Here is a 13,338-nt window from a genome sequence, read left to right as displayed (position 1 = left end):
TGACGCCTAGCAATTTACAAGTGGCTCTCCAGAAACGAGAAGTGAACTGTACCCCACGATCCGACACGATGTGACGGGGCAGGCCATGAAGACGGAAGATGTGGCGGATAAAGTCTTTAGCCAGCTCGGGTGCAGACGGGAGGCCTGGCAGGGGAATGAAGTGAGCCATCTTGGAAAAGCAGTCAGCAACCACCCAAATGACCGTACAACCGGCAGAGACGGGAAGATCAGTTATGAAGTCCATCGCTATATGCTGCCAGGGGGCAGCAGGTACTGGCAGAGGAAGAAGGCGACCGGCTGGCAGGTGTCTCGGAACTTTGTTGCGGGCACAGGACACACAGGCAGAAACAAAGTCTATTACATCCTTGCGCAGGTTAGGCCACCAGTAGTGCCGGGAAATAAGCTGGAGGGTCTTTTTCTGACCGGCGTGGCCAGCTAGTTTAGACGAATGACCCCAGTGTAGGATCTTCTCCCGATCAGGTACCGATACGAACGTCTTACCGGGAGGGAGACGATTTAGACTCACGGGAGCCACCTGCATTATTCTGGCGGGATCGATGATATGTTTAGGTTCTTCCTCGAGATCAGATACCAGAAAGGATCGGGACAAGGCGTCTGCTTTGATGTTCTTGTCAGCCGGGCGAAAATGTAGAACAAAATCAAAGCGAGCAAAAAACAAGGACCACCGGGCTTGGCGCGGATTAAGTCTCTGGGCATGCTGGAGATAAGCCAAGTTCTTGTGGTCAGTGTAAATTATTACCAGATGAAGAGCCCCCTCGAGTAGGTAACGCCACTCCTCCAATGCCAGCTTGATGGCCAATAACTCTCGGTCTCCTATGGAATAATTGCGCTCAGAAGAGGAGAAGAGTTTGGAGAAGAAGCCGCAAGTTACCATCCTCCCGGAAGAAGATTTTTGAGTAAGTACAGCTCCGGCTCCAGAGGAGGAGGCGTCAACCTCCAGAAAGAACTGCTTGTTGCCGTCCGGACGATGCAGCACCGGGGCGGAAGAGAAGGCCTGTTTTAAGGAAAGAAAGGCCTCCTCTGCTTCGGGCGGCCACTCTTTGGGATTAGTACCCTTACGGGTGAGCGCGGAAATTGGGGCAGTCCGGGAAGAGAAGTGTGGTATGAAGAGGCGGTAGTAGTTGGCGAAGCCCAGGAATCGCTGAATGGCCTTCAACCCCTCCGGTCGGGGCCATTTCTCGATGGCAGACAGTTTCTCTGGATCCATTCGTAGGCCGGTCTGAGAAATAATGTAGCCCAAAAACGGAAGCGAGGTCTGCTCAAAGAAGCACTTCTCATATTTAGCGAAGAGGTGGTTCTGCCTGAGCCTGAGCAGGACCTGACGAACGTCCCTCCGGTGAGTCTGGAGATCCGGAGAGAAGACCAAGATGTCGTCCAGGTACACCACAACGCAGGAGTAGAGAAGGTCCCGGAAGATGTCATTGACCAACTCTTGAAAGACGGCAGGAGCGTTACAGAGACCAAAGGGCATTACCAGATATTCATAGTGGCCGTCCCGGGTGTTAAATGCAGTCTTCCATTCATCCCCTTGACGGATACGGACCAGGTTGTACGCCCCACGGAGGTCCAGTTTGGTGAAGACTCTAGCCCCCCTCAGGCGATCAAATAATTCTGGAATGAGCGGAAGGGGGTACTTATTCTTCACCGTGATCTGGTTAAGGCCTCTATAGTCAATACAGGGACGGAGAGAGCCGTCCTTCTTTTTTACGAAGAAGAAGCCTGCTCCCGCCGGGGAGGTAGATTTCCGGATGAATCCCCTGGCCAAATTCTCCTCAATATATTCGGACATCGACCGGGTCTCAGCAGCGGACAATGGGTAAATACGCCCACGGGGAGGAGTAGTACCGGGTAACAGGTCGATAGGACAGTCGTATGGTCTATGAGGGGGTAATGTCTCTGCCTCCTTTTTATTAAAGACATCAGCAAATGACCAATAGGGAATCGGAAGTCCAGGTAGATTAGTTGGGGAAGGAGAAGGACGGACGGGATGAACAGGAACCAAACAAGTCTTATGACAGTCCTGTCCCCAGCGAAGGACTTCTCCGGTCTGCCAGTCCAGCACGGGTGCATGTCTCTGGAGCCAAGGTAGGCCTAGCAAGAGGGCGTGAGAGAGTCCAGGCAGAACATGAAAAGAGATGCTCTCAGAATGCAGCATTCCCACCTGCAGAGTTACGGATTCGGTGATGAGTTGGATGGGACGTGGTAAGAGGCCCCCATCCACAGCAGCGACAGATAATGGTACAGCCAGAGGTTTGGTGGGAATGCGGTATTTTTCTACCAGAGACTGTGAGATAAGATTCCCGGCCGCTCCAGAGTCAAGTTGGGCTAGTTCGAAATAACGATTCTCCCCGCAGATAATAGAGACTGACAGTAGCAGAGATGGAGAGGATTTATTCTGGTCTAGGTTGACCTCTCTGAGCGAACCTAGACACAGGCGTTTCCCGACCTCTCCGGGCAGGTACGGATCCGGTGCTCCTTACTGCCACAGTAGAAGCAGCTCCCTTCGGCACGGCGTAAGTCCTGACGGGTTTTGACCATCTTGGTCTGGTCAACCTGCATAGGCTCAGGAGAGTGTACCTGGGGAGAGACGGATTTCTGAAAAGTAGGAGCTAGACGTGGAAACCTCCTCTCACGGGTGACCTCTTTGGCACGCTCCTGGAACCGTAGGTCAATCCGGGTGGCAAGAGTTATTAGGTCATCGAGAGTGGTAGGAATGTCCCGACCGGCAAGTTCATCTTTAATACGGCCGGACAGACCCTCCCAGAAGACGGATACCAGAGCGTCGTTATCCCAGGTCAGCTCCGAGGCAAGGGTACAGAACCGTATGGCATATTGGCCCACGGTGAGACTTCCCTGACGGAGGTGTAGCAGAGATGATGCGGATGAGGTCTTCCGTCCGGGTTCGTCGAAGACTTTCCGGAAAGCCATGAGAAAGGCAGGCAAGTCGGACACCAGGGGGTCTCCTCTCTCCCATAGAGGATTTAGCCAGGCCAGGGCCTCCCCGGTGAGATGGGACATGATGAATGCAATTTTGGCCCGGTCGGAGTTAAACTGGTGGGACAGGAGTTCAAAGTGCAGGGTGCACTGATTTATGAAGCCCCGAGCCTGGGCGGAGTCGCCTCCGAAGCGAGGAGGTGCAGAAAGCCGGGGTCCGGGGTAGGATACCATGGTATTGGTGGGCAGCGGAGCTGCCGGGTTGCGAGTCATGGCACTGGCGGTGGTTGCTGGTGGAGCAGTCAGAGTGTCCAGGCGAGAATTGACATTCCGCAGGTGACTCAGGATGGACTCCTGTTGGGACCTCTGACGGGACAGTTCATGACAGAGGTCCGAGAGCGAGGGAGCTTGGGTGCCACCGGGTTCCATGGCCCGAGCAAACTGTAACGGGTCTGGGAGGCGGAACCTCTGAGCTACTATACAAGGGGGCGGTCCTTGTAAGGGAGCGGGTGGCGACCAGGGTAGACGGGCTGGCAGTCACAGCAGGTGACCGGGACAGTCTCTGAATGAACGGGCAGGAGGTCACGGCAAGTGACCGGGGCAGTCTCTGGATGAACGGGCAGGAGGTCACGGCAAGTGACCGGGGCAGTCTCTGGATGAACGGGCAGGAGGTCACGGCAAGTGACCGGGGCAGTCTCTGGATGAACGGGCAGGAGGTCACGGCAAATGACCGGGGCAGTCTCTGGATGAACGGGCAGGAGGTCACGGCAAGTGACCGGGGCAGTCTCTGGGTAAAGGATTGGTACGACCTGTGGCGGCAGATGATAGACGTGAGCTCCCAGGTGAGCAGGCGAGAGTCTCTGGATAATCGGGTGGTCACAGCATGTGACGGCGGAGCCTCCAGGAAGTCCAACAGACAGGTAGCAGATGAGCGCTCCCAGGTGAGCGGGCAAGAGTCTCTGGAATAGCAGGTGGTCACAGCACGTGACGGCGGAGCCTCCAGGTAGGCAAGCAGGCAGGTAGCGGAGGAGCGCTCCCAGGTGAGCGGGCAGGAGTCTCTGGAATAGCAGGTGGTCACAGCACGTGACGGCGGAACCTCCAGGAAGGCTAGCAGGCAGGTAGCAGATGTGCGCTCCCAGGTGAGCGGGCAGGAGTCTCTGGAATAGCAGGTGGTCACAGCACGTGACGGCAGAGCCTCCAGGCAGGTAGCAGATGTGCGCTCCCAGGTGAGCGGCCAAGCTGGTCCATAGACAGACTGACAGGAGTAGGAAGGCAGACCGTCGGACCTCAGGCTAGCAAGCAGGTAGCAGGAATATCAGGCAGGAAACAGACAGCAAACTGGCAGGACTCTGGCAGGAATCAGGCAGGTAACTGGCAACCGGACCTAAGGGCTGAAGCAGAGTAGTGAACAGTGCAACAACATTGCTCGGGCACCTCCATTTTGGAGGAGGTGCCTTATATATGGTGAAGTCCTCCGGCCATTGGCCGGGAACTCCTTAGGACGGCGCGCGCGGCCCCTTTAAGAGGGAGGGAAGCACAGTGGCCGGGAAGGAGCGCGCGCTGCCAGCAGAGCGGGAGGAGGACGCCGGGCTCGGAGCAGAGAGGTGAGGGGAACAGCGTCCCTGCCTAGCAGAGGGCAGGGACGCCGACGCTACATTAATATTCGTTCTTTATTGAAACTTTTGTCTCTTTGGGGAAACCTAAAATTTTACAGACAGATCCAATGTACTATTAGATCTCATTCACATCCAAGTATCATGGTCCAAGTACAAACTGCAAGATATGGACTGGCCGAGGGTCTCCTGACCAAAACTGGCCGAGGGACCCCTGACCAAAACTGGACAGCATGCTAGGCATATATGGGGCTGTCAAGTTCTGGGCAGGAGGACCTGTGGCCAGTCCATGACACAGGCAAGTCTGAATGAGGCCTTAGTATATGTGTATTAAGGAAAAGTAGTGTCAGATTAGTACCTGCTATAACTTTCCCTGAACTGAATTTTAGAGAATAGAGATACTAAATATCTGATTTGACTGTAGAAAATACATTCGCTTTCAGGCAACGACATAGGTTTCCTTCAATTGTGTAATCCAATTACATCTTTACTCGGCTTTCTGAATACAGCTGGCTGGCAAGAAAAGAAGCCTTTATGTTCTCAGTAGGCCGCGGTGATCAGTCAGAATGGAGCATTCAACTTCTGTACTTTTAATTAATTCTACCTTGTATTTTGCTGGATCAGCGTCTGGGCTTTTGTGCCTTGAAACATTAAGCTGTCCTCTGGCAGCAAAACCCTGCACAGTCGGCACCTCAACCTGATAATAAGCTTTTTTATTTAACCATCAGTGCACTGCACTAATTTAAGAGAAACACAGCTCAGAAGCCCATTACATTTCTATTACATCTTCCAATTTACCTCCTGGTTGCCACCAAGCCTCTCTGACCTTCGGCAACCCGCATTTCGTAAGTTAATAATGTACCACTGTACATTAAATTATGGAGGCTGCCACGTTTTATGCATGTTACTACTATTTGCTAATACTATTACCTTCACAAGTGACGTCACTACTTGCTACAGATCTTCATTAAGGCCTTGGGAGCATCTAGCTATTCTGGAGGACAAGAAGTATCCTCAGAAAAGGGATTTAATACTCATTAGTTCTGAACTACACCTAAAGGGGTTGTCTGGTCCAAATCGATAAGTCTGCAGTCACTCTGCGGAGTCATGAATCAGGGATTGTCTCACAGCTTATAGACATCATCCATTTCTAAAAGCCAGAATGATGAGCGGCTCTTACTGAAGCGGACACAGCCACATGATCAGCCATGTATTGAATAGCCAGCGTGTAATAGGGGTTACAGCGGCTTTTTGGGGGGATACAGAAGCATGTCACATGCTGTATCATTTTCAAAACTTTTCCGGAGCAGGACCGCGCACTGCGCTTAATATTGTGACTGCAGGTCTCTACCTAGTAATACGTTATGCGCTATTGAATATGAAGCAGTATGATGCAGGCTACGCTGCCCACTACTTACCCACTGCTTCCGGGCATGATTTCTTCTTTTAAAATACAGAATCAGCTTCTTACGCATGGTCTGGTTTCTAGAGCAGGAAAAGTGGAACATTTTGAAGCATTTATTTTCCAAATTGTTTTACAAGTTAGATGACAACTAGAAAGTATTGACTGCACGATGTACTTACATTTTAATATTTTCATGGTATTGCTTGGTGTCTGACGGCTGGTTGTACAGTGGCTGTAAAGGAAATATCAATATATGGATTCACAACACGATCTACCAGAACTTCCAAGTATCATGGAGAAATATTAGAGAGGTGTAAGTCCCTAGCCAGTAGAGAGATAGATGCCAGCGATGCTCCCACCTGTTAGGCTATGTGCCCACCATGCAGAAATGCTCCGGATTTTTTCCTGAGCATTTCTGCATCTCCCTGGCAGAAAAAAAGCATGCGGATTGTACATGCGGATTGTACATGCGGATTGTACATGCGTTTTTCCTGCCAGGGATATGCGGAAGTGAAGCGTTCTTCACATGCATTTCTGCATGCGGGTTGACAAGCGCTTTCCCTGCGATTTTAGCATCGCTTGGAAAGTGCTTGACCACTTGGTCACACTATATAAGTCCATGCAACCGGCATTTATATAGTATGACCTCAAAGAATGTCAAAAAATAAATCTATACTTACCTTCCGATGGCCCCCCAGTCTTGCTTCGCTCCGTCCTGGCTGCCGGCAGCTTGCGGTACACTACACTGAGGGACCTGCAGTCACATGACTATGACGTCAGCGCAGATCCTTCAGTCCACCGCAAGTTACCGGCAAGTAAAGACAAGGAGACCGAGGGCCATCAGAAGGTAAATATAACATTTATTTTTTATTTTATTCTTTTTTTCACAGGTACTACGGTACCCGGGTCTGGAGGAGAGAGTCTGCTCTCCTCCACACCCGGGTACCATCCGCACATAGAAACGCGTATTATCCGTGTGTGCAAATATGCTGACACGGATAATATGCGTTTCAATGGAAGTCAAATGCGGCAATTACGCTGTGTGTCCGCAAAATTAATGGACATGCTGCGTATTTTTCCGCAGCACATGCGGATTATCATTGGGGAACATGGCAGGCCTTCTACCATGCGTTTTTTAAGCGTTTCTGCAGCGTTTTTGCCGCTGCGGAAACGCTTAAAAAAAATATCGTGGGCACACAGCCTCATAAGTGACAGTGAAACATTTTAGTTCCGATGTATCATGAATGTGACGTACCAGTTCCACATGAGGTCCCAGACCTTCCAGAATCCGATGAGCTGCCTCTGCCTTTTTCTGCAACACAAACAGATCATACTTCTATCAGATCCAATTTACTTACAATATTCATGATAAATATGCGATCCCAAACTCTAACCTGTAGTCCAGTGGGCCTGAGAAAATAATACATATCTGTCACTTCTAAGCTTCTGTTCACATCTTGTTATGTGAACACATTTTGAACTTCCACCAAGGAAACAATCAGCCCGTACACCAAACTCATCAGTATGTGTACAGAAGTGTCCATGTGGTATACTTTTATCATATACAATAGGAGTTAATTAGTGACATATGTCTCTACAGTCTTGCAACCTTCCATTAGGGATATACATAGTACAAAGAAGGGTGGAGAAGGGGGGATGAAGCTGCAGTGCCTCTCCGGTTCTCAGTGGGAGAAAAGTGAGGAATATCGGATTAGTGCGTAACCATTTGTGCTGTATTTTAGCAAGCATGCAGAGAGATGAAGGAAAAACAGAGGCTAGAAACAATTTAGCTACATTACATCTAAAAGCTACCTGAGGGACAGCAAGTTTTTTTTAATAAAAAATGATGATCACTATTCTCTGGAGAACTGATTGCAAAGTGCATCATTTACGCTATTCCACTGCTCTATAATAGCATGCACATTTTAGTGGGAGTCTTTTAGATTCTTTAAAAGGGTTTGCTTTAAAACAAAGAAAAATAGTGTATAAAAAAAAGAAATAAAAATCAGCAGCCAAATATTGTATCACGATGCATATAGCTCATGACGTTTGCTATTAAAAACATTCATACGATTTATATTCTAATCTTCACTCAAACATTAATTTTCATAGCAGAGTAAGGTAGCCACCTGGTGGATTTCCTTGAATACTACAAGCACAAAATAAATAAACCATGATAAATCTTCTTAAAGGTTCTTAACCAGTTCAGGACAGTCCATTTTCCCCCCATCCTGACTAGGTACATTTTTCTGGAATTTAAGGTACATGCACTTTAAGGGATTTAAAACATTTTCTCATTTGTATATTCAAATGATTGCCTTTTTTATTCAGGACACAAGGTGCTAATTTTTATATCCTTTTTTTCAAATATTGGGGGAAAATTTAATTAAAATAAGAAATGTGTGTCCATATTTCCCATTTTATTCTTACTAGGGCCATAAATTCCCATTTCCATACTAATATGTGTGTGCGAGTGTGTGTGTGTGTGTGTGTGTGTGTGTGTGTGTATACACAGATACGCGCACGCATACATATACACATTATATATATCGCTAGAAACAGCGATTCAGACTGGCGCTGTCTTTTTTTTTTTGTTGCAAAAAGCCAGAGATTGTAATAAGCAATGTCTGACTATGTATCAGGAGTGCAGTTGTGTCTGACAGCCAGCTCCCCACAGCAGAAGCTACATGATCTTATGCAAGCAACTTACGCAGCATTGACGTTTTAGAACATCAGTCCAGAGTTAAGTGCGGACTGCTCGGAAGTTTATAGCCTATACCATACAGTACAGAACTTGTTAAAGGGGTAGTCCACTAACTAAACAACCCATTCTCAATCCCCATGTTTTCCTTAAGTACCACCTATAGACCCCTCCAGTGCCGATGCTGTTCCAAGGGCTCGCTTGATATTGTTATGTCACGCGATCCCTGTGGCCAGTCAGCGGCTGCTTCATTGTACTCTCTTTCAGAGGTAACTGATATCTAAATGAAGTGAGAGCTGCGGGTGGTCGCTCACTTCTTCCGAATGTCTGATTTATCCGAAGGAGGTGAGTGAAGCAGCTGCTGATTGGCCACAGGGATCGCGTGACATAATTTCACACAAACCCCAGGAGAGGCGGTACCGACACCAGAAGTGAGTATAAGTGTTATTATTTTACTTGGGGGAACATAGTGATTGAGAAGGGGTTGTCCAAATAGTGGAAAACCCCTGTAAGAAAAAATATTAATGACCATAATAGTTTATGCTTTGATAAGCCTGTAAATAACATTTCATTATTTTTTTTTCAATAAGTCCTGACAACCATTTATTGCTAATGGAAATGGCAATTAATTCACCATAATCTTATCAGAAGAAACTTGTCTTATTCGGTTTTCCCTACAAATAAGTGTCCCCATTTGCTCATCATGTAGATTTGGCCAAACTGCAAGAACATGCAGATTATGGAGCTGGGGATAATGATCATTTAGCAGACAATTACCAAAGGCAGAAAACACTTGGGCCAACATATTCAGAGACTCACGGGTCAGTGGTGACAACAAGGACCGGTTCACCACTCATGACCGTGAGTGAAAAATTGCCTACTCAGGAAACAGAATGAAAAACAGCGAAAGTGAGTAATGATGGCATAAAACAGCAAAGTTTATTAGTTAATTAGAAAGGGTACACAGAAGTGATACAAAAATTGTATAAATACATATAAACATTAAGACAATGGGTAGATATTGGATCAAGACAGGAAAAACTCCCATAACAACTTCAGAGCCCCTTAGATATATGTGTACCAGGGTACAATATGTCCCAATGAAATCCACAAGAGGAAGAGTAAAGAGGGAGAGAAAAAAAAAAGGGGGAGAAGACAAACAAGAGTAAACAATAAGGGTGGAACCAAAAGGAGAGTATTAGATCACAAACAGAGAGACGAGGTAATATAACCCTTAAATATAGTTCCCAAATGGGGGACCATAGTAATAGGTAGGTCAGGGCACTCACCAAGCTGATTGCTAACTCTCCCGAATGTGTAGGGCAGAAAGAGGCGAACAAAGGACATCTACCAGGGGCCTCGACGCGCGTTTCGCGTGTGGCTTTATCAAGAAGCACTCTTTACTCTTCCTTTTGTGGATTTCATTGCGACATATTGTACTCTGGTACATATATATCTAAGGGGCTCTGAAGTTATGGGCCATTTTCCTGTAGATCAGCTTCACAAAGATGGCCGCGAGCACCGGAAGCTGCTCACGCCGCTCACAGCAAGAAACCGGCCCCGGTACCGGGCAAGGCCCAGGCTCCCAGGCAGATACCTCTTCTGCTGCCGCCACCTGCTGCTGCCGATCCCACTCCAACACCTCTGATAAGTTACTTTCGAACCATAAGAAGCACCCCCCATTTTCTTCCCAAATTTGGGGGGTCTTATGGTCCGAAAAATACGGTAATTGCAGTGAAATCCTCTCAAAGAAGGAGCAAGATATAGAAAGTATAAAAGTATTTATAATAGAAAATGTGATCTACTGTAGATGGAATGTGGTCTTCTCCAAGAAGCGGTCCTTTAGAGTGTTTACGTTCTAGTACATCTATTTACACAAATGTATAGGCTATATGTCATCAGATAATGGGGTTTGAATTCCTTGGTATCTATTTCCTAACAACCATCATGACAGAGATGTGCATCAGAACAGTCAGCTGAAAATTAAGAGGAAATAAACCACAGTTATCAAAACGCTTTCAACAGAAATGAGAAGTTTGGGGAATTTCTGAATGACTGCTACTCTTCAAATGTGCCTACTTTATAGGGTTTATCAGGGACTTTTAATATTGATAGCCTATCCTCCCTAAAGGGGGATTCCAGTCTATGGCAATTTTTTGGCAAGAAGTGTAGCTTGCAAAATCTTAGCACGGTGATTGTGAGCTACATTGCTTGCCAAATTCGAGCAGGTGTTCCATGACCGCAGAATGTGATCGGCATACTTGCGGTCACATGCCTACTAGGTGCTCTTACTATTTCTCTTAATGTTTGGATTTGACATGCTACATATGCTGAATCTTAACATTGTGTTATATGCATAAGTAATACATATAGATCTTGTGACAACCACCAAACTGTGCCAAATTCTAAAGGGTTGTATATTAAAGATATGCACACTGTTTGGATTTGGCAAGCTACACTGTTTGCTGAAAGTTTGCTCTAGCCTGGATCACCCCTCTACGATAGGTCATCCCTCTGTGTGAAGGGAGTGGATGGGATACTCCATGAGTGTTCTGTCCCCTACATTGTATACCAGAAACAGTTCCACAAATTTCGTAGCGGCTGTGCCTGGTGTAGTAACAGTTTACTATGGCTTTATAATACAGTCGTGACTAAAGGACCAAATGGTTGACCACACACCTCCAACAGTTGATTGGCAGAAAATGGCCACGCGAGCAAATATAGAAGGCTATCCTAAGTAAGCCATTAGTTTTAAAGAAGCCAATAAATGTAAAGGGATTTGAAGGGTTTATCATATTGAAGTTGTAAAACATGGCTCAAAATGTTATAGATCACATTCCAGATCAAAGATTTGCATGTAGCAGAAATAAAGGGTCCAACAGCAATAATAGATCATGCTCTGATAGGTCTGTCATATGGGGAGGGGGGGGGGTGGATTATGCCACATGGTAATGGCATCATAAAAGATGCACCATCGTAGTACCACAGGAAACATAAGTTTCTCCGCTTGTGATGGGGTTCTCCGTGCCATGGCGGCCTGTTATAGGTACTAACAGAGAGTGGTGAGAACAATCTCCCCGGTTGCTGCTGCAGGGGAAAGAATATAGAGTTTCATTCATAAAGGAGTTTCGACTTTCGATTTGTTAATTGTATTTTCCATACTTACTAATATAGTTTTCTATACACATTTCAGAACTGCAGAATGTGGCATACGAGTCCTTACTGCACTCGGTTACTCCATGTCACATGCATTAGCCTGCACGCCATCGCATGGTCGGGAGATTATGGAAACTATGACCACAGATGGTCATCACTGCAATACAACTCCTCCGGTGAACATAACCTTGGCTGTTGTACTGACATATCGAGCTAATGCCTCGGCCATATCCTATTGCTGAACGCTGTCTATTGGCCTGTAAATATAGCTCCATCACCGCGTACTCCAGGATACCAGTTATTAGTCTGAGGATTAATAAGAACATGCAGATGCAATAGCTCAGCATGAGACAGCACATAAAGCAAATCCAAGGTGCTCTTAACGCTTTCCTCTAACCCCAGCCTCCAGTAATAACAGCCTCAATGTATGTATTCTGGCGGATATAGCTACAATTAAAGGTCATCCTTCAAGGCCCCATGGAGAAGGTCAGACAGCAAAGCAAACATTGTGTAGGAAGCCCTTGTGGGTAATCCTGAAGGATGCTCATAATAACATCAGCACGGAAGGTGGAATTATCCGTAGATTATAATAGCGGAGTCTGAGCTGAGAGACAATTACTGCAGCTTTTATTACCCACAGAGAGAAGAAAAAAAAAAAAACTGCAAAAGAAAGTGAACGGAAGAAGGAGACACTGGAGAAAGCAGCGGCTCTGAACAAGGTTTTGATTTACTGTAGACAATTTTCTAAGAACATAAGGAAGAACAGCATGAGCTTATCTTATCTCTACAGTAGATAGCAGAGCCCTGCAAAACCGTCTCAACCATCACCATCATGTATCTCACTACAGCAATTTGTCATCAGTGGCAAAACACTGCTGTATCATGAATGCATGTCCAACACCGAAAATCTGCTACAGAGTATGGTACAGGACGTGCATAGGTTTCACAAGCCACTTTAAGGCCTCGTTCACACGTCTGTGTTGCACTTAAATGTTGTATCTGTTTTAATCACGAATGCAACATGCACCCATTATAACCTATGGGGGGCTATTCACATAGCCGTATTTTTCATGGTCAGTGTGTCCATGCAAAAATACGGAGACAGGTCTGTCATATTCGGCAACATGGATGACAATGGCAAATACAAGTCTACGGCTCCGTGAAAAACACGTATAGCATGCAGAGGGCATCCATGTGCCGTCCGTGTTTAACGCTGCAAAGTATAGGAAAAGCTCTGGAACTTCTTTCTTTACCATCTGTGAAATACACCGATGACACTGATGGGAAAAACAAACGCACAGGACCAACCTAACACCAATTTTCAAACCCTATGGTTAGGCGATTTGGGTCTCTCTCTAACGAAGGGTCAGTGGAAGCATATTTCAGGCATAAATCATCTATCTGCTCCTGGAGGAGGCTGGGTATAAATGACTCTAGGTGGTATAGAGTCCCGACTCGCCTGCACTCTATCTTCCCGGAGGAGAGTCCCTTGTGTTGGAGATGCGGAA

General features: G+C 46.9%; 1 protein-coding gene across 14 annotated transcripts in view; it reads right to left on the bottom strand.

Moving 5' to 3' along the window:
* NCOR2 (nuclear receptor corepressor 2) overlaps nt 1–13,338 on the bottom strand; it is a 475,703-nt gene that overhangs the window by 215,985 nt on the left and 246,380 nt on the right. For all 14 annotated transcript variants that reach the window (XM_073676156.1, XM_073676157.1, XM_073676163.1 and 11 more), the window contains exons 7-9: nt 7,229–7,285; nt 6,153–6,205; nt 5,987–6,053 (exon numbers count right to left, since the gene is read on the bottom strand). In XM_073676156.1, coding sequence (XP_073532257.1) covers nt 5,987–6,053; nt 6,153–6,205; nt 7,229–7,285 — 177 coding nt within the window. The remainder of the gene's footprint in view (nt 1–5,986; nt 6,054–6,152; nt 6,206–7,228; nt 7,286–13,338) is intronic.

This window comes from Phyllobates terribilis, unplaced genomic scaffold (genome assembly GCF_046119375.1).
Source record: "Phyllobates terribilis strain yellow unplaced genomic scaffold, ASM4611937v1 Scaffold_1__5_contigs__length_1240528914, whole genome shotgun sequence".
In the NCBI taxonomy this organism is placed as follows: Eukaryota; Metazoa; Chordata; class Amphibia; order Anura; family Dendrobatidae; genus Phyllobates; species Phyllobates terribilis.
The sequence above is the reverse complement of the archived record's forward strand: the minus strand, read 5'-3'. Positions and strand labels throughout refer to the sequence as shown.